The 21322-nt window shown below is 34.6% G+C and overlaps 2 protein-coding genes across 7 annotated transcripts in view; one reads left to right on the top strand and one right to left on the bottom strand.

Annotated features, from left to right (window-relative positions):
* ACSS3 (acyl-CoA synthetase short chain family member 3) overlaps positions 1-15953 on the top strand; it is a 178787-nt gene extending 162834 nt beyond the window's left edge. Inside the window, exons 14-16 of the mRNA XM_033221156.1 lie at positions 12464-12563; positions 12653-12828; positions 14011-15953. Of these exons, the coding sequence (XP_033077047.1) occupies positions 12464-12563; positions 12653-12828; positions 14011-14076 (342 nt within the window). The 3' untranslated portion in view covers positions 14077-15953. The remainder of the gene's footprint in view (positions 1-12463; positions 12564-12652; positions 12829-14010) is intronic.
* Positions 15954-17709: 1756 nt separating this feature from the next.
* Positions 17710-21322, bottom strand: part of LOC117089678 (liprin-alpha-2) — a 207375-nt gene continuing 203762 nt past the window's right edge. For all 6 annotated transcript variants that reach the window (XM_033221151.1, XM_033221154.1, XM_033221150.1 and 3 more), the window contains one exon: positions 17710-19094. Coding sequence is in view for 2 of the 6 variants with exons in the window: in XM_033221154.1 (XP_033077045.1) it covers positions 19066-19094 (29 nt within the window). In the remaining 4 variants the exon portion in view is untranslated. The remainder of the gene's footprint in view (positions 19095-21322) is intronic.

The following is a 21322-nucleotide window of genomic DNA, read 5'->3' as shown; positions in this document are numbered from 1 at the left end:
TAATTTTTATAATTTCTTTTCTTCTGCTTACTTTGAATTTAATTTGGTCTTCCATTTTCTAGTTTCCTAAGGTGAAAGTTTAGGTAATTGATTTTAGATCTTTCTTCTTTTCAAATATGTGAATTCAATGCTATAAATTTTCCTGCAAGCATGCTGCTGCCACATCCCATAAATATTGATGTTATATTTTAATTTTCATTTAGTTAAAATATGTTTAAATTTCTCTTGAAATACCTTCTTTGACTCATGTGTTATTTAGAAGTGTGTTGTTTAATCTCCAATAATTTGTGATTTTGCATCTATTTTTCTGTTATTGATTGCTAGTTTAATTCCATTATTACCTCAGAACAGATATTGTATGATTTATATTCTTTGAAAAATTTTAAGGTGTGTTTTATAGTCCAAAATATAGTCTGCTTTGGTGAATGTTCCATTTGAGTTTGAAAAAAAATGTGTAATCTTCATTCAACAACTTCATTCAGAGACAAAGAAAAAATATAAATCAGAAATTTAGATAAAGAAAAGTAAAGGAAGAGCATCAGAAATGAATAAGTGAAGGTGTATTAGTCTGTTCTCACACTGCTAATAAAGACCTATTTGAGACTGGGTAATTTATAAAGGAAAGAGGTTTAATTAACTCATAATTCCACATGGTTGGGGAGGCCTCACAATCATGGCAGAAGGAGAATGAGGAGCAAAGTCATGTCTTACATGGCACCAGGCAAGAGGGAGCGTGCAGGGGAACTCCCTTTATAAAACCATCAGATCTTGTAAGACTTATTCACTATCATGAGAACAACACAGAAAATATTCGCCCCCACAATTCAGTTACCTCCCACTGGGTGCCTCCTATGACACGTGGGAATTATGGAAGCCACAATTCAAGATGAGATTTGGATGGGTACACAGCCAAACCATATCAGAAAGTAAAATAAAATATTTTATTGTTTTTGTTCTCAATTTATCTCACAAACAACAGTTTGTTCATACTAATAACAGCAACAATATGTGTGCATATATGCACATACATATACATGCTTATGTATAAGCAAAATAAATGACAGTAGTGATACAAGGGCTAGAAGGGAGGAATTAGGAATTTTTGTTATTAAAAGGTACTTGTTCTGTCTATGATGTGTTGAGCGTGGACTTTTTTTTCTTATTCTTAATTCTTAGTTGTTGAATGAAGTGGACTATTGATGTCAGTTTTATTCAGTTTATTGATGGTACTGTTGAATTGAACTATGTCCTTACTGATGGTGTGCCTAGTGGATCTGTAAATTTCCAGCACAGGGGTGTTGAAGTCTTGAACTATAATAATTTTTCATCTGTCTCTCCTCCCAATTCTATCAGTTTTTGCCTGACATACTTTAATGCTGTAAGGATCATCATTCCTTCTTGGGTTATTGACTTCTTTATCATTATGTAATGCTTCTGTTTGTTCACGTAACTACTCCTACTTATAAAAATTAGCATGGTATAACTTTCTCCATCCCTTTACTTTTAATCTATATGTGTCATTATATTTAAAATGGGTTTCTTTCAGAAAACATATAATGGAGGCTTGTTTTTTTATCTACTCTCTGACGATCTGCCTTTTAATTGGTATATTTAGATCAGATATTAAGTGATCAATAATATAACTGAATTAATATTTACCGTATTTGTTATTGTTTTCTGTTTGTTGCCCTTATTCTTTGTTTCTATTTCTGTCTGTCTTTCTCTGCATTTTGTGGTTATAATTGGACATTTTATATTATTTCATTTTGCTCTCCTTTCTTAACATATTAAATATACTTTTTTAAACTTGTTTTAGTGGTTGCCCTAATGTTTGCAATATATATTTACAACTAATCAAGTCCAGACTCAAATAATACTATGTTACTTCATAGGCAGAGCAAATACCTTATAATAGCAAAATATTTCTAATTCCTCCCTTGTAGCTCTTGTATCACTGCTGTCATTCACTTGCTTATACATAAGCATATATACATGCACATATACCCACATTGTTGCTATTATTATTGTGAGCAAACTTATCTGTGAGGTAAATTGAGAACAAGAAAAATAATTTTTTATTTTATTTTTGTTTATTCATTTCTGATGCTCTTCTGTTATTTTTATTCATACAAGTTTCTGATATATTATTTTCTTTGTCTCCAAATAACATTTCTTGCAAAGCAGGTCTACTGGCAATGTATTAACTCAATTTTTTTTCTTTTGTCTAAAAAATTATTTATTTCTCCTTAATTTTTGAAGGATAATTTTCCACAATATAGCAATCTGTAATTCTGTAATTGTAGAATTAGTGGTGCTTTTTTCTCTCTTGATACTTTAAATATTTCGCTCCACTGTCTGCTTGTTTACATGGTTCTTAAGGAGAAATCACATATGATTCTTATCTTTGCTTCTCTACAGGTAAGGTTTTTCTCCCTCCACTCTGGCTTTCTCTAGAATTTTTTTCTTCATCTTAGATTGTTTGAAATTTGAATATGATATGCCTACATGTAGGATTTTTTTTTTTTTTTTTTACATTTATCTTTCTTGATGTTTTCTGTGATTCCTGGATCTATGATTTTGTGTCACCATTAATTTGGGGGAAATTCTCAGTCATTATTTCTTCATATATTGCTTCTATTTCTTTCTTCTCCTCCCATTACCACTATTATGTGTTTGTTACAGCTTTTGTATTTGCTCTGAAGTTCTTGGGTATTTTGTTCTGCTTGGGGATTTCTTTTCCATCTTTTTTCTCTTTGATTTTTGGTTTTGTAGGATTCTATTGATATATCCCCAAGCGCCAAGATTCTCCTTTCCCCCATGTCTAGTTTACAAATAAGCCCATCAAAGACATTCTTTATTTTTGATACAGTGATATTTCTTTGTAACGTTATAAAAATTCTTTATTATAATTTCAATCTCTCTGCTCAGCTTACATTAATCATGTTATTGCTAGTTGTCTACTTTTTCCACTAATGCCCTTAACATATTAATTGTAGTTTTAAAATATATCATGTTCAGATAATTCCAATATTCCTGCCTGTTAAATTCTGTTTCTAATGCTTCTTCAGTCTATTCAAACTGTGTGTGTGTATTTGTGTGGTTTGCTGTTATTTATTTATTTTGCCTTTTAGTATGCCTTGTAATAGTTTGTTGAAATACTGACGAGATGTACTGTGTAAAAAGAACTTCAGTAAGTAGGCCTTTACTGGTGTATTGGTAAGATGAGGGGGAGAAGAAGTATTCTGTAGTCCTATGATTAAATCCTAGTTGTTTCATGAACATGTATCCTTAGACTGTGAACTTCATAAGTTCTTTGTAGATTTTTCCCCTCTTAAAATAGGATGAATAAAGGGGGCTGGAACTGGATATTTACTTTCTCCTATGTCAGTTAGGCTCTGAGAAAACTCCAGCAGTTAGGTTCTGTTACAGAATAGTTTCTTTTAAGGTTAGGCCCTGGAAAGAGGAACACAGTGTTTTGTCGTAAAGCTTGGGTTTTCCAACCTTAGCACTTGTTCCTATAGAGGTTTCTGCTCCAATAAATTGTGTTTTTCTCTATTAATTGTCTGTCTCTACAGTTTTGGAGGCAGTGGTTTTCCCTGTGAACTTCCCCTGTGACAAATCTAAGAAGAATTTTTTTTTTTTTTCAGTTTGTTTAACTTTCTACTTGTTAGAATGAGGTGGTGAATTCTAAGCTTCTTTCATGTAGTACCAAAACCAGCGATCCCTTTTCCCTCTTTGGTTCACAAACCTCTCATTTGCTGTTCTTATGGGTAATGAGTCAGGGCTTTGTCTACCCACAGTTACCAGGATTATTCCTGCAATGTCTACAGGAACAGTGTCTCTGGGGAGAGGAAGCAGTTTTGTCTCTTTGCTGGCAGTTGCCTAGCACATGGCAGGGTAAGTCAATAGCGAGCCACTCGCAGGAACGGCATGGCTGCTGCTGCAGAGAGCAAGTGGCACTGATCCTTTCTGGGTTCTCTTGGTTTAGGATGGGAGAGTACCCAGGGCTCCCTCCTGCAGGAGCTGTTGTACAGCTAGTGTGGAGAAGGGAAGGGGCACACCTTCGTCGCTGATATTTACTTGGTGTAAGGTGTGGAGAGGTAACAAATTTGCTACAGCTCTGTAAAGAGAGGGTGGGCCCTGCCGCTTTGTGGGCACTCATCTAAAGTAGGGAGGACGAAACCTGTTTCATGTCTCCCCTACTCCTTTTCCTGGGCCTCTGACCAGACACAGCAGGCTCTTAGGGCTTTTTCTGTCTGTATTCCTTGTCAGTTACACATGTTGAGCTGCTTTAGCCCTGGGGCCAGATTATACAGAAAGTAAAGCAAACAAATAAACAAAAATAACAAAATCCCCAAACTCCCAAATGACAGTGAACTTATCACCAAGTTGTATTTCAAGTTCTGATGTTCTGAATCAGTCTTCTAGTGTATATTTTAGCTCAGAGTTTTTTATTGTTATTGTGGAAGAGATGTTACTTCACTTTTTTTTTTTTTTCTAGAATGAAATCCCAGAATAGCTTTTAAACTGAGTGGAGCAAAGAAACTACAATTTGAATGAAAGAAAATGTTTAAAGTAACATGATTAACAATTCACTGTGATCAGAGTATGCAGATCAAAGGTTTATTTCCTCTTTCTCTAATTGAAAGAGGATCAGAAAAAAACAAAACAAAACTATTGGGTACTAGGCTTAGTACCTGGGTGATGAAATAATCTGTGCAACAGACCCCTGTGACATGAGTTTATTTATATAGCAAATCTGCTTATGTATCCCTGAATCTAAAATAAAAGTTAAAAAAATTAAAAATTAAAAAAGTTAGTACCTATCTTCTGTTCAAACTTAACAGCTTAATACTTCTTGTTATGTTGGCATGTGTTTCTTAAATGTGATTTTTTTGAGTAAAAGGAAGGAACTTTATAAAATATTTTAGAACGTTTGAGCTTTGTGTGCTATTATAATGTTATCTTGTTTTTAAACGACTGAATTTTGTGATAACCTGAAATTGAAATTTTTGCTTCATGTCTTTTGGTGTGTTGGCAAAAGATGGCTCTGGTTGCATGAAATTTTAATTTCTTCCTTTTAAGAGATTACTTCCAATATTCACCTGAATTTCTGGCAGACTCAGTCAATCAAAATATGAAAACTATGTACGCATAGTTCTTATTATTAGTCAAAAACCTTAGTCTTTTTTTTTATTTTTAGAATGAAAAGAGGACTGTTAACCTATTCAAATGTATGTTGCGCTTTAATGCTTCCACTGAAATCCTTCTCATTGTATGTAACAGCAGAATGAGATAGGCAGAAAATAGGCAGCTAAAATGGAAAAAGAGAAAAAAAAACATGCTAAAATTATTGGCATTTAACAGAAACTTTGTCACTGGGTCTTGGAGTATTTAGGGTGCATAACAGGAAACCATTCAGACCTTAAATCTTTAAGTTAACTTCTCTCTATATATGAATTTAATGCCTAAGTGTTTATTAAATATTTATATTTAATAAGAAAATTGTATCTCAATTTAAATCAGATTTGTCTTCTCTGTCTTTGAAATCTCTTAGAGAATTGTGAACTGATACTTTATACTGACTTTTTATTAGCTCCTAGCAAAATTGATTAGCAAATTGATTATTTCCTTCTGAAATGTTTGATGATATATCCAGCTCTTACTAAAGTGCCCAAACCTTACTATTTAACTACTTGTCAAGGGTTCCCAATGGTGAATACCATATTCCATTTTAACTTTTTGGAATAGGAATTGAGGGTCTTAATCCATTGAAAGTTTTATTTGTAGAAAAAAATGGACTGAATATTGTTTTTACGTACAGTGAATATATTTGTACTTTTCCAGTTTCCCTAAGTAGACGTTTTATGAGTAATTATTAGAAAGACAAAAAAAATGTATAAGTTATTGTTAGAAAGTCATTCATGTGGCCGGGCGCGGTGACTCAAGCCTGTAATCCCAGCACTTTGGGAGGCTGAGACAGGCGGATCACAAGGTCAGGAGATCGAGACCATCCTGGCTAACATGGTGAAACCCCGTCTCTATTAAAAAATTCAAAAAACTAGCCGGGCGAGGTGGCGGGCGCCTGTAGTCCCAGCTACTCGGGAGGCTGAGGCAGGAGAATGGCGTAAACCCGGGAGGCGGAGCTTGCAGTGAGCTGAGATCTGGCCACTGCACTCCAGCCTGGGCGACAGAGCGAGACTCCGTCTCAAAAAAAAAAAAAAAGAAAGTCATTCATGCAAGGATGTAGAGAAAAGGGAACTCATACTCGGTTAGTAGGAATGCAAATTAGTACAGCCGTTATGGAAAATAGTATGGAGATTTTTCAAAAAACTAACAGTAGAACTACCATAAGATCTTGCAATCCCACTGCTGGGTATTTATCCAAAGGAAAATAAATTAGTATGTCAAAGGGCTACATTTACCCCCATGTTTATTGCAGCACTGCTCAAGTAGCAAAGATATAGATCAACCTAAGTGATCATCAACAGATGAATGAAGAAAGAAAATATGGTAAATGTGCACAATAGAGCAATACTTGGCCATAAAAAATAATAAAATCCTGCCATTCGCAGCTATTTTGATGGAACTGGATTTCATTATATTAAGTGAAAGGAGCCAGGCACAGAAAGACAATATCTATCTTCACTCATATATGGGATCTGGAATAGTTGATCTTATAGAAACAGAGAGTAGAATGATACCAGAGGCTGAGAAGGGTATGTGTGTGTCAAGTGGTGGAAGGACATGAAAAGAGATTGGTTAATGGGTACAAATATACAGTTAGATAGAAGGAATGAGTTCTAATATTCAATAGCAAAGTAGAGTGTCTATAATTAATAACAATGTATAGTTCAAAATAACTAGAAATTAGCACTTGAAACGTTTTCAACACATAGAAATGATAAATACTCAAAGTGATGGATACCTTAAATACCCTGAATTGATCATTACACACTCTATGCATGTAACAGAATATCACATATACCCTATAAATACGTACAAATATTTGTACCAATAGTATTTTTAGAAAAATAATTTCAAGTACAGCAAAACCATAAAATGTATATTACCTAAATCAAGCAGATATTCTATTAAAATTATTACATCAAAAATATTTCAGGAAACTCTATGTTCTTTTCTGTTCTCATCATAAGAAAATGGAGCTCTGGCATAGCTTTTTATCAATTTAAGAGGACAGTATCCTCGCAGATCCAAGTAAAAATGAGGACCTTCTTTAACTATTAAGTAATAATCAAGTCTATTTTAAGAGTTGATAAATTTTTGAAAGTCCAGCATCGAGCTAGACATTTAGGAAACTTTGGTGGAAGTTAAAGAGTTCATAGAATAATTATGTCTAAAATCTGCTAGTTCTGGACTTGTAAGCTAAAATTTTCAGGAGCTAATATGATTGTTCTTGCTCAGTTCTCTTTGACTGCTGTGGCTTTTCATGTGAAGAAATCTACAGGCTTTTTCATACAAAGAAATGTACAGGAAATAAATTGGACTCTCTAGTTTCACTCTTTCACTTGTAGCTTAAGTTTAGGTTTGTTAAATAATCCCACTAATATTTGTGGGAACTTGGAAATCTGGTGTTAACATACTGCCTTTAAAGCCTACCCAGGACACTGTTCACATGCCATTGGCCTTTTTGAGGTTGTTCTAACCAAAGTGTTACTGTTTGTTTTCCAACTTAACTATTTTATTTGCTGTTTTAGGAATGATTCTTCAACATTGAATATATTTCCATAAAGTGACAGTATATCCAACTAAGATGCTTGCCATTTCAATTCTACCAAGCGTTAAATGACTATTGGATTTAAGTAGTTACAACATTGCTGAATATTTCCTGGGTACTCCTATGAATATTGATGAGTATCTGGAATCTCTCTGACAAGTTTCCTAGATTGCTCCAATGTCAGAGGAAATTTTTAAAAATCCCTCTTTTTCAAACCATTGCATAGACAATATCGCACTGCAAACTGCCTCCTCCCATCTTATGAGGGTGTTTGATTTGAACTAATTTTTTAAATTAAGATTCTTAAAAATATAATTGAGAAACCTGTGTAGGTCAGCCCAGTGAAGCCCGAAAATATTTTAAATTCATTAAAATCTATTCAAAATTGGCAATACCTAGGAAACAACAGATGACAGGAAGTTACTAGTGCTAATCCCATAACATTTATATACTCACTTGTGGTGAGACTATTGCCTTTTAAGTTCCATAACATCTTTAGGTACTTACATGTCAGTTAATCACAGATGCTTCATAGATTTTATTTGGAGGGAATGCGTTAATGTGGCTTTTGATATTTTTACCCCCATAGGACATTTGGTTGGCTTCTGTCCCTTGAATGTTGCCAAGACATATTTCGACACTTTCGCTTTTAATGCTTCAGTTGTTGAAATCATCACTTGGCATGCAAATGTTATTTGTGGGGCCAACATAAAAAGCTGCCACCCTTCCTTTATGGCACTTTAAAAACTGATAGATGAATAATATTTGATGTCACTTAGATATGACACATAATTCTTGAAAACGATTTTGCTTCTCACAATTTTTAAGAATTTATCTGCAGCAGGCAAAAATGGGAAACTCTAACATTATACTACAAGAAATTTTGTTGTATATTTCTTCTGATTTTAAAATGTTCCTTGCTTTTATAGAAAAGCAATCAACATTTTCCCATCCACTTCTAAAAGCACTAAGACTAAGGACAAAATCTTAGTAAAATTTAAAATAACAAAGTCAAAGAGTGGCAAACTAGATGTTTTAACATTAAATTTAGTTAAAATTCTAGTCATATTGGTTAGGTGACAAAATATGTGGGTGATTTATTTTTTAACAATGATTTGAACAGATACCTTGGCATTTTAGGAACTCCAGTACAGAGAGTCATGGCACCAATAAACACTAATAATTTTTGATGATTAAACCTCTGGTTAGCCAGGAAAAAGAGATGTTCTTTACTCATTAAGGGAACACCCAGTCAGAATTCATAGGATCTAACCTTCCAAGTCTTTATCCTATCTGGTACAGCAAAGTGTTACTTTTCATGACTAATGACTGACTATAGTAAGTACTAAAACATATATCTGGCAGTAAAAGTTGTCTTTCTGATCACACCACATGGGTCTTAAAAGTAAAAAAGACTAATAAATGAGCTGTTGGGAGCATTTTAAGAGTTTATACATATAGAAGCAGTGGGAGAATATGGTGTTGTGTAGTCGTGTAGTATGTATTTAGCAGAAGCTTTTTAGTTAGGTTCAACTAATGGAAAGGGTGTGAATATTTTTGCCTAAGCAAATCCTGCAAAAGCTAACAAAGCATATCCTACAAAAATCATTTATTTAACATGTACTACCCTCAGGACTGCATGAATCAGAAGGTATGTGGATGAAAATCCTTACAAGCCAATTCTTCAAATGGTATGATTACAATATGGTATAGAAGCAATGTTGAGTCCAAAGTAAGATATTGCACTGGCTTTGTACCAATCATCCTAGCAGGTCATCAAGTCTTCCAGGAGTTCAGAGAAGAGAAAACTTACTTTCAATTTGGCCTAATTAGAAAAAAAATATATTCGTGGAAAGTTTGGGACTTGAAAATGACACATACCAGATCGTGCTGAGTTATTTTTCTACCTCTGGCTGGGTTTTTTGTTGTTGTTGTTGTTTGTTTGTTTGTTTAGTTTTCTAGCTTCTCCTTTTTCATGTGCTTATTACATGTTGGAGTTCCTTAAGGTCTTTACTCTTTTCTTCTTCTTAGTTTCTCCTGAAATAGGCTCGTCAAAGTCTATAGCTTCCATTAGCATCTGTACATTAATGACATCCCAATGTGCATCTGCAGATTAAGCCTCTCCTCAGATTCTGGTGTACAACTGCCTCTACTTAGATGTCTCAACGGCATCTCAATGAAACAACTCCAAGACTGAATATGTGATATTTCCTCTTAAGTCTTATCCTCATTATCAATTTCTGGCTTAAAAATGATGCCACCATCCAATCAGATGCTCAAGTCAAAAACCATAGAATCATCCTTAATCCATCTCTCTTATTTATGCCCCATATTCAATGTATCATCAGATTTTGTCCATTTTACCGCTAAAGAAATTCTAGTCTTTATTCTTACTATCATGACCTTAGCCTACTGCGGTATCCTTTCAGGTGGTTTTCCTGTATAAATGGTGACACCCACTCTCAACAATTCTTTATTTATTTTCCATAATGAAACTAAAATAAGTTTGTGCTTTTCAAAATCCACTCTGAAGTGAAAGAAGCTAATCTGAAAAGGCTACATACTGAATGATTCCAGTTATATGACATTCTGGAAAAGGACCTTGCAGACAATATAAAGTTCAGTTGTTGCCAACAGTTAGGGGAAAGGGAGGGGATGAATGAACAGAGCACAGGGAGTATTTAGGTCAGTAAAACCGTTCTGCGTGATACTATAAAGGTGGATACCTGTCTTACACATTTGACAACACTCAGACATGTACAAGAGTAGACCATAATGTAGTAATGCAAACTATGAACTAGGATGATAACGGTGTGCCAGTTTTGGTTCATCAGTTGCAACAAATGTATCGTTCTGGTACCAAATTTTGATAATGGGGGAGGCTGTGTATATGTAGTGGTAAGATGTATATGAGAATCTTACTTTCTTACTTGATATTGCTATGAATCTAAAACTACCTTAAAAAAATAAAGTAGCTTATGCCTGTAATCCTAGCACTTTGGGAGGCCAAAACAGCTAGATTGCTTGTGCCTGGGAGTTTGAGACAAGTCTAGGGAACATGGCGAAACCCCATCTCTACAAAAAAAATAGTACAAAAAATTAGTCAGACATGGTGGTGTGCACCTGCAGAACCAGCTACTCAGGAGACTGAGGTGGGAGGATCACCTGAGCCTGGGAGGTTGAGGCTGCAGTGATCTATGATCATGCTGGCACACTCCAGCCTGGGTGACAGAGTGAGATCTTGTCTCAAACAAGCAAACATACAAACAAACATCAAACCTCAATATTAAAACTATTTTGATTTTGCATTCCTTCTCAACTACTGAAAATGCTTTATAGCCTTCCCAGGGCTGCTAAAATGAGCTGGAGGTTCCTAGCACAATACCTATCCACCTATGTAGCTCCATCTTCTCCATTCTCACTCTTTGTTCTCTGCTTTCTAGCCACACTGGTCTCTTTGAGGTATGAATGGTACCTGTGAAGTCCTTCCCCAGGGTTTTTGCCGCATCCCCGTCTCCTTGCCTAATAAATATCTACTCATCCTTCAGATCTGCTCATTGTTATTTCCTGAGGAAAAAGTTTTTGAGGTCCAGATCTTTCTGCCAAATTGGTTGCTTTTGCTGTATCTTTCATATAAAAAAAAAATTCCCCAGAGTCCTTATCACTTTTGTATTTATTTAGAGTAGATATTCATAATTATTTATTAATATCTGTCTCCACTACTAGACTGTAAGCATCTTGAAGCAATATGCTGACTATTTTTTATCACCCCTGAACCCAGTGAATGGTTGCAACACAGGAGGCATTTAGCAAATATTCATTGAATGAATGAATAGAAGAAAGAAGAAGGACTGCCAGATGTGCTGTTGGTTAAAAGTTTGCTCAATGTTTTCTCTAGCTATTAGAGCTTTGGAGTCACTGAAATAACTATTAATCTTTCAGAAAAGAACATTTGAGTATGCATTTTAAAAAGTCCTGTCACTATATATATATATGTATATATACACACACATATATACATATAAAAAACTGAGCATCTGTATTTCATGTGGTTACTCAACTCTATGGGTTTTTGTGATTTCAGATAGGTACCAGCTTTGTGAATTTAAGGCAAGCAATATGAATATAGTTCTTCAACAGTGGGGATTATCTGATGTCAGGGCCTCTCTCCATATCCAGTCTCTTGCAAGTCCTGGAAAATCATCTCTGGATGGGTGGCCACTAAAGGAATTTCATTGTTCACTAACAGATTCAGAAATAAAGTTATTATTTAGCCATAGGGCAGCCTTGGATTCCTCTGGAAGGTATGCTTATGGCAGCCAGCGTTAAGACCCAATCGCCATGAGTCTGCCTGTTTGCAGAGGCTTGTTTACATGTGGTATCCACTACACATTTTCTCAGACTTCATTAATAAACAGTTGAGACCAAGAAACCATTTCCTTACTTTCCGGGTAAGCTGAGCAATTTATCTTAATTACTATCAACCTTTAGTGACTACCATGGGGATTCTAAGCATTCACTTCAGTAGTAATGATGTAAATTACTTATGAATTTTCAATAGGCAGTCATGGATTTTTGGCTTCTCTTCCATGTACTTTTTCCCCCAGCTGAAATTATATGTGTTTGTATATTTATATCTGTATCTATATCTACATATTGAATGTGTATATATATATATATATGGTAAATATGTATATTCTAAATGAATGCCTTTCCTTATTACAGTCAATCCTTTCTCATGGTACCGTGGCAGACTGTGCTGTTGTTGGCAAGGAAGATCCCTTAAAAGGTCATGTCCCCTTAGCACTCTGTGTATTGAGAAAAGGTGAGAGATCTTTGTTCTCTCTGATTGCTTGGGACCTGAATAATTAACTAAGGTTAATTCAGTGCTTACCATCTGAACTTTCTCTCTAGGTATAAATGCAACAGAGGAACAAGTTTTAGAAGAAATTGTGAAACATGTGAGACAGAGCATTGGCCCTGTGGCTGCTTTTCGAAATGCAGTGTTTGTCAAACAGCTACCCAAAACCAGATCTGGCAAGATCCCCCGATCAGCTTTATCTGCCATTGTCAATGGCAAGCCATACAAGGTAAATTATCAAAGATATTTAATCCTGGGTTCTACAATATTTTTCTTCATTTATTTGGCATCAGCAAAGCTCTTAAAAATGGTTCTCAAATATGAATTGCATCCCTAGAAAACACATAAGAGTACTATTTTTTAATGGTAAGGGAGAGATTATATAGCCATTCCTTCTGTAGGAATGAGGGTTTTGGAAAGAAACTTGATTCATTAAGAACACATGCTTTGATGATAAGAACCAATGTGTAAAAAATTTTTTTTATTTATTTTCATTTAGAGATAGAGTCTTGCTTTATTGTGCAGGCTGTAGGGCAGTGGCACACTCATAGCTCACTACACCCTCAAAGTTCTGGTCTAAAGAGATCCTCTCACGTCAGCCTCGGGAGTAGTTGGGATTACAGGTGCATGAAACTGTGCCCGGCTAATTTTTTTTGTTTTGTATTTGTAGAGGTAGTATTCTCACTCTGTTGCCCAGGGTGGTCTTGAACTCCTGCTCAAGTGATTTGATTGTCTCAACCTCCCAAAGTGCTGGGATTACAGACCTGAGCCACTACTGCCCACCAAAATATTTTTTCTCTTAGTAATTGTCAGTTAAATTCAAACACATTTTTGGAAACTCAATCCTATTGAATTAAAAGGTACATTTTCCTTATTATAATAATTAATGTCAATTAGTGAATGAGAAAGCAAAATTATTGAGCCTGGCAGCAGTAGATGTTTAAAATGCTCTAATTGATAAATGCTAATTTTGTAATTGTTTTAGGAAATCTTAGGTCGATTCAATCATATGTTTTCCTTTAATTCATGTGTACATTATGGGTGAAAAGATATATCTATTTTTATCATTAAGATAATAAAAGGCAATGCAACTATAAGGAGTAGTTACGTGAACACATGACAAAAAAGAAAAATTCTTTCTATAGAAATATATAGAAGATGACTCCAACTCTAGAGAAAATACCATCTAGGTCCAATAGTTTTGCTAACTGAACTGTTTATTCTTTTACTCTGGAAAGCTATAGATGAGTATTAATATATTAGGTTCAAAGTTCCCGGTTTTTAAACCTTCCATATGAATATTACAAGACAATGGGGAAAACCACATTGCATATAATTGTTTAATTATAGAAAGAGTAGAAGAAATTCAAGGAAGAGTATTCACCTGACCCTAATTTTTTTTGTTTTCCAGATAACTTCTACAATCGAAGACCCCAGCATTTTTGGACATGTAGAAGAAATGCTGAAACAAGCATAATGAGTTTGTTTTATTCCTATTTTGAGTTGATTTAATTTCTTAATTGAAATGAAATTATTTGAGTTGTTTCTCAGAAATAAATATTTCAGTAGAAATTACTGCAAACTGAAATGCGAATTGTAAAACTTGGCCTAAACAAATCTAATGAAAACTTGTGAAAGACCTGTGTCTTTTGTTTGATTTGACCCTGTTAGCATTGTTATTAGTTATCTATAACGTGGCTCATTATATATCATCTACTGCTTTAGGAAAAATGTATTTTTTCCTAAATGTAGTGTATTATTTTTAAAATTGTACCTCCCTAGAAAAACACTTTAATTGAAAGCAACACTAATATAGAGCCATTTCCCCAAACCAAGAATCTGTAGTTTTGATGCATAGTCTAAAACTTGATTTGAAGTCAGAAAATTAAAATTTTTCTAGTAGAAATTTTAGAAATTTTCTAGTATTCTGTAGATGCTCACATTGTTTTAAATAAAATCGATGAAATGGGAAGTTTAGGTAATCATCTAGACAGATGAAATTATTATCTAGGTAGGAGGACTTTTCTTTCTATACATTTTCTGAGGGAAAGCAGAACACCAGGGTTATGGCTGTACCTTCAGGTCTTTTGTTTCTTAGGCAAGGAAAACCACCTGTCTGACCTGGCATGGTGGTTCAGCTTGTAATCCCAGCACTTTGGGAGGCTGAGGCAGGCAGATCACTTGAGGTCAGCAGTTTGAGACCAGCCTGGCCAACATGGTGAAACCCTGTAACTACTGAAAATACAAAAATTAGCCAGGCATGGTGGCAGGAGGCTGAGGCAAGGAGAATCACCTGAACTCAAGAGGCGGAGGTTGCGGTGAGCCAAGTTCTACCACTGCACTCCAGCCTGGGTGACAGAGTGAAACTCCATCTCAAAACAACAACAACAACAATAACAACAACAAAAAACCACATGCCTGGCAGAGAATCAAGAGATAATTTAGTCCAGTCTCTCAATCTCTTCATGGAAATGAGGGCTCCTGGGAGCCCCTCCTCATGTCTCAGGTTCTTAGTTAACTGTGTATATCCAAACGATTCCAGATTCCTATGGAAATAAGGAATAGATGTACAAACGGGGTAGGATGGCAAGGAAACTCTTAAGAAAGAAACATCAAGGTTTTTACATTAGGTTAAAGACCAAGAAGGTTTCTAGGTAGGTAGTGTAATGTCTAGATGATTTTGACGTGAATGTAAGCCACTAGGTTTGAGGGACAAAGGACAGTAGAAAATGGTGAAGACTGCAGATCACCTGCTCCACCTCAAGGAGCAGTGAACCCAGCAGAACATGGCCCAAAAAGGAGACAGGTCTCCTGCTGCAAGAGCCTCTGTTTTTTAAAGAGAAAACAAAGAATCCTGATTTTTCTGTGATATCTCTAATTTTAAAATAGTACGTCATTAAAAAATTGTAATGTCCAAAAGCATCTTTCCATTTAACTTCTAAAAATCTCTTAATTTTTAAAAAAATAATTGTAAAGTGAGTTTTTGTTAAGCTTGTAGGAATGGGCCAGTTAACTAGAGTAGACAGAGGTAGGAAATTAAATATTTGATTTATTTAGGGATCTATATAACATCAGTTATCAAAGAATACATTTTAACCCAAAAGTATACCATGCTCATTGTATCTTTGATTGTTCTTCAAGTATTTCTCATTCTTTTAATCTATCAGGAACATTACTATCAAGAGCAGATTGTTGTAACATAATACTCTGGGTACATGAAATGTATGTGAGAGATAAATAGATAATAGAAGGTTTATTGTTATAAAAATGACCTACAACTTATATAAAAAATTCTGAAAATCTTAACTTTTTTTTGGACTGAAGGCTGCAAAATAAATGGCTTCTCAAAGTAAATTCCTATTTACTCAGAAATTGCTTTCTTGATTGTTACACCTGGAAAAATATATTCATCTACTTTTTCCTTTTAATTATGTTAGTAGCCTGAATTAAACCAGCTACATAGACACTCTCTAATTTGAAGCTGTTGGGATCCTTCAATCGCCTCTTTCATTGGTACATTTTATCCATTGTCATAACTGTGGTCTTCATTAATAACTCATTTTAATGTCTTAGAAGTAGAATGTTTTTCCTGATTTTTTTCAAATAAAAATCGGTTAATTTGAAATGGCAAATTATTTAGCTGAATGTGTATCATTGTTCATTTGCAAGATTTAAACTCAGGCAGATCCAAGAATTATGTAAAGGGCGCATCTTTGGTCCTCTTGCACATTTTTTTCTGGTAATCAAATCTGAAGGGACACCTTAGCAAGCAGACTTGGGTTATTTTCCAGTTGGATGGGAATGGAAAGCAGTGTTTGAGACTGGGGAAGTGGCTATTTCCTGTGTCTGACTGGGGAATTGCAAGGTCAAAGAATGTTGTTACTTTTATGTGATGAAAAAACAGGGCAAGAAAGATACACTTGAGTCATCAGACTGCTTAAAATTTGGGAGAAAAATATTATTCTATTTTACTACTCACCATAAATCACTTTTGCTAGATAGTACTTAAAATATTCTGAATTCGGCCGGGCGCGGTGGCTCAAGCCTGTAATCCCAGCACTTTGGGAGGCCGAGACGGGCGGATCACGAGGTCAGGAGATCGAGACCATCCTGGCTAATACGGTGAAACCCCGTCTCTACTAAAAAATACAAAAAACTAGCCGGGCGTGGTGGCGGGCGCCTGTAGTCCCAGCTACTCGGGAGGCTGAGGCAGGAGAATGGCGTAAACCTGCGAGGCGGAGCTTGCAGTGAGCTGAGATCTGGCCACTGCACTCCAGCCTGGGCAACAGAGTGAGACTCCGTCTCAAAAAAAAAAAAAAAAAAAAATTCTGAATTCAATGTATCTTTAAAAACAACAATATAATGTTACTAAAAAATGCAGCCATACTTAAACTTGCTAGAATAAATTCTGTGAGGTCTTCGTTTGGTATTTTCATAGGATTTCTTACTGTAAGTCATTGGAAAATGAAAATACAAAGTACTTTCAAAAGTTATAGTAAAGTATTTTCCAATTCATTGAATTACTTTGCTTGTCAAAATATATTAAACATATGTAAATGAGACCTCTCCTACATTTAAAAACCAGTTTTGTTTATATAAAATTGTATGTCTTGAACATTAAAAATGTGAAAATTTATAATGTTGATGTTCAAAAGATAACACGTTGAGATTCTGAGCTTAATCCATTAAATGGATTTTAGAATGTAGTAGAAGTTATCTTATAAATTAAATCATATTTTATGCTTTTTTGAGGGAAATAGCTGGATCTTTTGCATCACTATATGTTTTTAGTGATTGAGTGGTATATAATAGTAGATACAAATCTAGTTATGGCATTATAATGTTGTAGTTCCTATATTCTATTTCACTTCTGTGAATCAAGATGCCCATGTTTAGATGAGCTTAGAAAGCTCTTTCTCATTGTTCCTATTCAGGCCACATTTTTTAGAAAAATTTAAGATCACTCCCATAAGCAAGTTTAGATCTCCCTCTTGTGGGCAGACTCAATTTTGAAGCTAAATATTTGAGTCACCCAAAGAACACATTTCCTGATAGCTTAAGTAAATTGTCGAGCCTTATGTGACTAGAAAACAAAGCTTAAACAGAGAACTGGAAGTATTTTTTTTTTATTGACAATGGAAAGGGTTTCTGTTACCATTACGTTTTGACTGAATCTGTTAAATAAAAATAGACATCAAAACAAATGTAATGTACGTGCAAACATAGCAAATTAAAATACAGAAAAGAAATTACTAATGACAGATCTTGCGCTTAATAAGATCAAGCAGCAGAAAATCAGCAGTTAGATAAATGGTATTATTAAATAGGCTTTACTTTGAATCTCCCATATAAACAAAGAATAAACAACAGTAACACCACCAAATAAAGCCACAGGGAAGAGATTACTCTTCTATACTTTTATACACTATATATGTTAATCATTCTGTCTTTCATTATTTCCTCTGATAAAACTGACTTCAGGGAAGTCACAACAAGGCCATCTCGGCTAAAAGCTTATAACATTAGACATGAGTCTGGCTAATGCCCAGTTACATTGACAAAAGGGAAAGGTATCTTGGGTTTTGTTTTCTCTAGTGGAAATGAGCCTCAGACTCCGCAGTGGTTGACATTCGCTGTCCAGTACTGGCTGGCAGTTCAAGATATTTGAATGAACATGTGGTTCTTAGTAAAGAAGTTTTTTGTTTTTTTTCTTGGTCCACAGGTAACAGGAGAAGATTATGGTTTTTTAATATAAATTTTTAAATAATTGCTTTTGACTCTTGTAAACAGCTTGGCTTTGTATTGTATTGAAAAGGAGATCAAGCCATCACAGTGCTATTTCTAAAGATATAGGACATCCCTGATTGCCTTTAAAGCTCTATTTTTGGCTCCGGTTCCAGGTTAAATCATTCTTTTTCACATGATCAGAGGCAGGTTGTTCAGCTTTAAGTATTGACAGACTTGAAGGAGAAACATGTTGAAGCATGAAACATGCTTCAAGGAAACATATTGATTTGACTATTAACAATTCAAAAACCGTAAAAATGGTGGAATGGTAAAATACAAACAGTACTTGGAATTGGCAAATGTTTGCACTCGAGACTCCATGAACCATATATTTTATTTTTTAAAAAATCATATTTATATCCATTTACATAAGACTTACACATTTAAAAAGAAATGCACAGTAATACATAAATGCCTAGTATATTACAATAAAACATGAAAAACAACTGGCTTCATTTCATAAAAGCATCTGTTGTACAGAGTTTATGATGTAGATGATGTTTATTATTCAAATGACTTAAGCATTTTATTACAATTGTAGTAAACTAATCAAATGTAATATCTGACTCCCCCCAAAAATCACATTTTTCAGCTTTAATAAGTCATGACGTCATTATTTCCTTAGAATTCAGTTTTCACAAAGGTTTTCACTGCTTGTCTTCTTAGATGGTAGTGCACTTTAGGTAGAGTAGACTGAAAAGACGCCATCTAAAATATACAACGGACAGCATTAGTTCACTGAAAAGTCCCAGACTGGGAAATCTCATTCTACTTCTCTGTGGTGTACCTCCATGCAGCCTGCTTACTCCTGTCCTAAAAGATTATGGGAAGGAAATCATCTAGGATGTAGCCAACAGCCATATGTAATTAACATTTGCTCTTCTTCAATTTGGTGCAGGGGAACTTAACAAATAATAGAATTTGCTTAGATTTGTGGAAAGTATGGCAGTAATGTAAACAAAGGTAGTTATGCAAGATGTTAGCATGCCTTCTGAAAAATTTACAACTTGCTAATTAATAAATTGGGTTGAATTGACCTATTTCATAATATAGATTTATATTCTAGTTCATATATTTTAGAGTTCTTAAAAAATATCTTTATTTGTTACAAAAACATAATGATAATACATCACCTATTTTAAACGGTTTGTGTCAGTAGTATGGCATTGCTGATTCTTTTCAGCCATAATGTACTTAGAAAAAGCTCACAATTACTATTACTGACACGAAAGAAACAGCAAGCAGTATGCTCTGGATTATTTTAATAACAAAAGTATTATTGTTTCATCAAAACAAAAAATGGTTATCCTAGATTGAATTATTATAAATGACTACTGTTATCCCAAATAATGGTAAAAACTAGGAAATATGAACTAGAATGCCATGCACGAAAAACAGATTGCAAATAGTTAGAGGAACTCTACCCATCAGTTAAGAGCTAAGAAGCAAGCACTATTGAACATATTAAATAGTCATTTGTACATTAGTGAAGTGTTCATTTCCTGAAGAAATTATAATGCTATGTGTAGAATCTATTATAAACAGTTTTTTAGGAGACCTCTTATTCAGACAAATTATTATACATTTTAAATCACGCCTAATTAGATGCCAAATTATATACCATAATTAAAATTTTAATGTAAGGGTTCTACATTCTGAAATTAAATCTCTTATCGGGATGCTTTTCGTTTTCTCATTTCAAATAGTGATCCAAATAAAGCAGCATATCTGCTCCCATCTTAAGCCCAAAAGACCAACAATAAATTGTGTGGCGCTTTTAGTTCAAGGCAATGGAAAACAGCACAAAGCAAGCTATTCCGCTGTCTATAACTGGTTTCTCTTATCCCTGTGCACACTTATTGTTCTAAATATCGCCTTAAAAAGTGTTTTTCCAAAATATTAATTCATCAAAAGTGGTTAAATATTTTGGTAAAGCATAGTTTTAGGTTGAAAAAACTTATGAACAGTTGACATTTATAAATCTAGGAAACCATGGTTTTACTATTAAGACTGTTTTTCAATAAAACCTCATTTTTATATGGATTTTAAAGTAGCTTTCATTAATTAGTATTTCCTTAAAATCAAACAACTGGTATTTATGGTTACATAGGAAGGTTTTGTGCTGGTCCTATCCTCCACTCTTATAAAGTAACTATTTTGTTCCTGTAAGTCTCAAATACTTAAAATTTATATCTGTTTTTAGCAAGTGTAAATCAGATTGATAAGAAATAATGTAATCAAGGTTTAAATTTTTTGCAGTTTCTACTATTTATTTATTTAGAGACGGAGTCTCGCTCTGTCACCCAAGCTTGAGTGCAGTGGCATGATCTCCGCTCACTGCAACTTCTGTCTCCCAGGTTCAAGTGACTCTCTTGCCTCAGCCTCCCAAGTATCTGGGATTATGGGAGTGCACCACAATGCCTGGCTACTTTTTGTATTTTTAGTAGAGACGAAGTTTCACCACATTGGCCAGGCTTGTCTCTAACCCCTGACCTGAAGTGATCCACCTGCCTCGGCAAGTTTCTACTTTTTAATATGAAACCATCTCTAAATCATTTTCCTGTCTGTTGCTATTTGACTCTGTGAACTTGCTTAAATCCCTATCTGCTTACCTTGGCTTCCTTACATAAAATACACACTTAAAAATATAGGATTTTTTTAAAGTTTTGAATTATTATCAATAAAATGTTAAGTGAATCAATAGGAAATGGTACTAAAAAGTAGAAAACAGTGTAGTGGCAACCCATTGATGTGTAATAATAGAGTGATAGGCCTCCAACAGGCAGACCTTAAACCATAGCAGACAGATGGTGATAGGAAATACTAGACTAAGTGTTACAATACAAAGATTTCTTTTTTCCCTGAAGCAATTCAAAAGGGTTATCTCACTTCTGTACTGCTAGGGCATACCAAAGAATATAGTGTATATTTATTAG

The sequence above is a fragment of the Trachypithecus francoisi genome, unplaced genomic scaffold (assembly GCF_009764315.1).
Source record: "Trachypithecus francoisi isolate TF-2019V2 unplaced genomic scaffold, Tfra_2.0 Lachesis_group11, whole genome shotgun sequence".
NCBI classification, from domain to species: Eukaryota; Metazoa; Chordata; class Mammalia; order Primates; family Cercopithecidae; genus Trachypithecus; species Trachypithecus francoisi.
The sequence above is the reverse complement of the archived record's forward strand: the minus strand, read 5'-3'. Positions and strand labels throughout refer to the sequence as shown.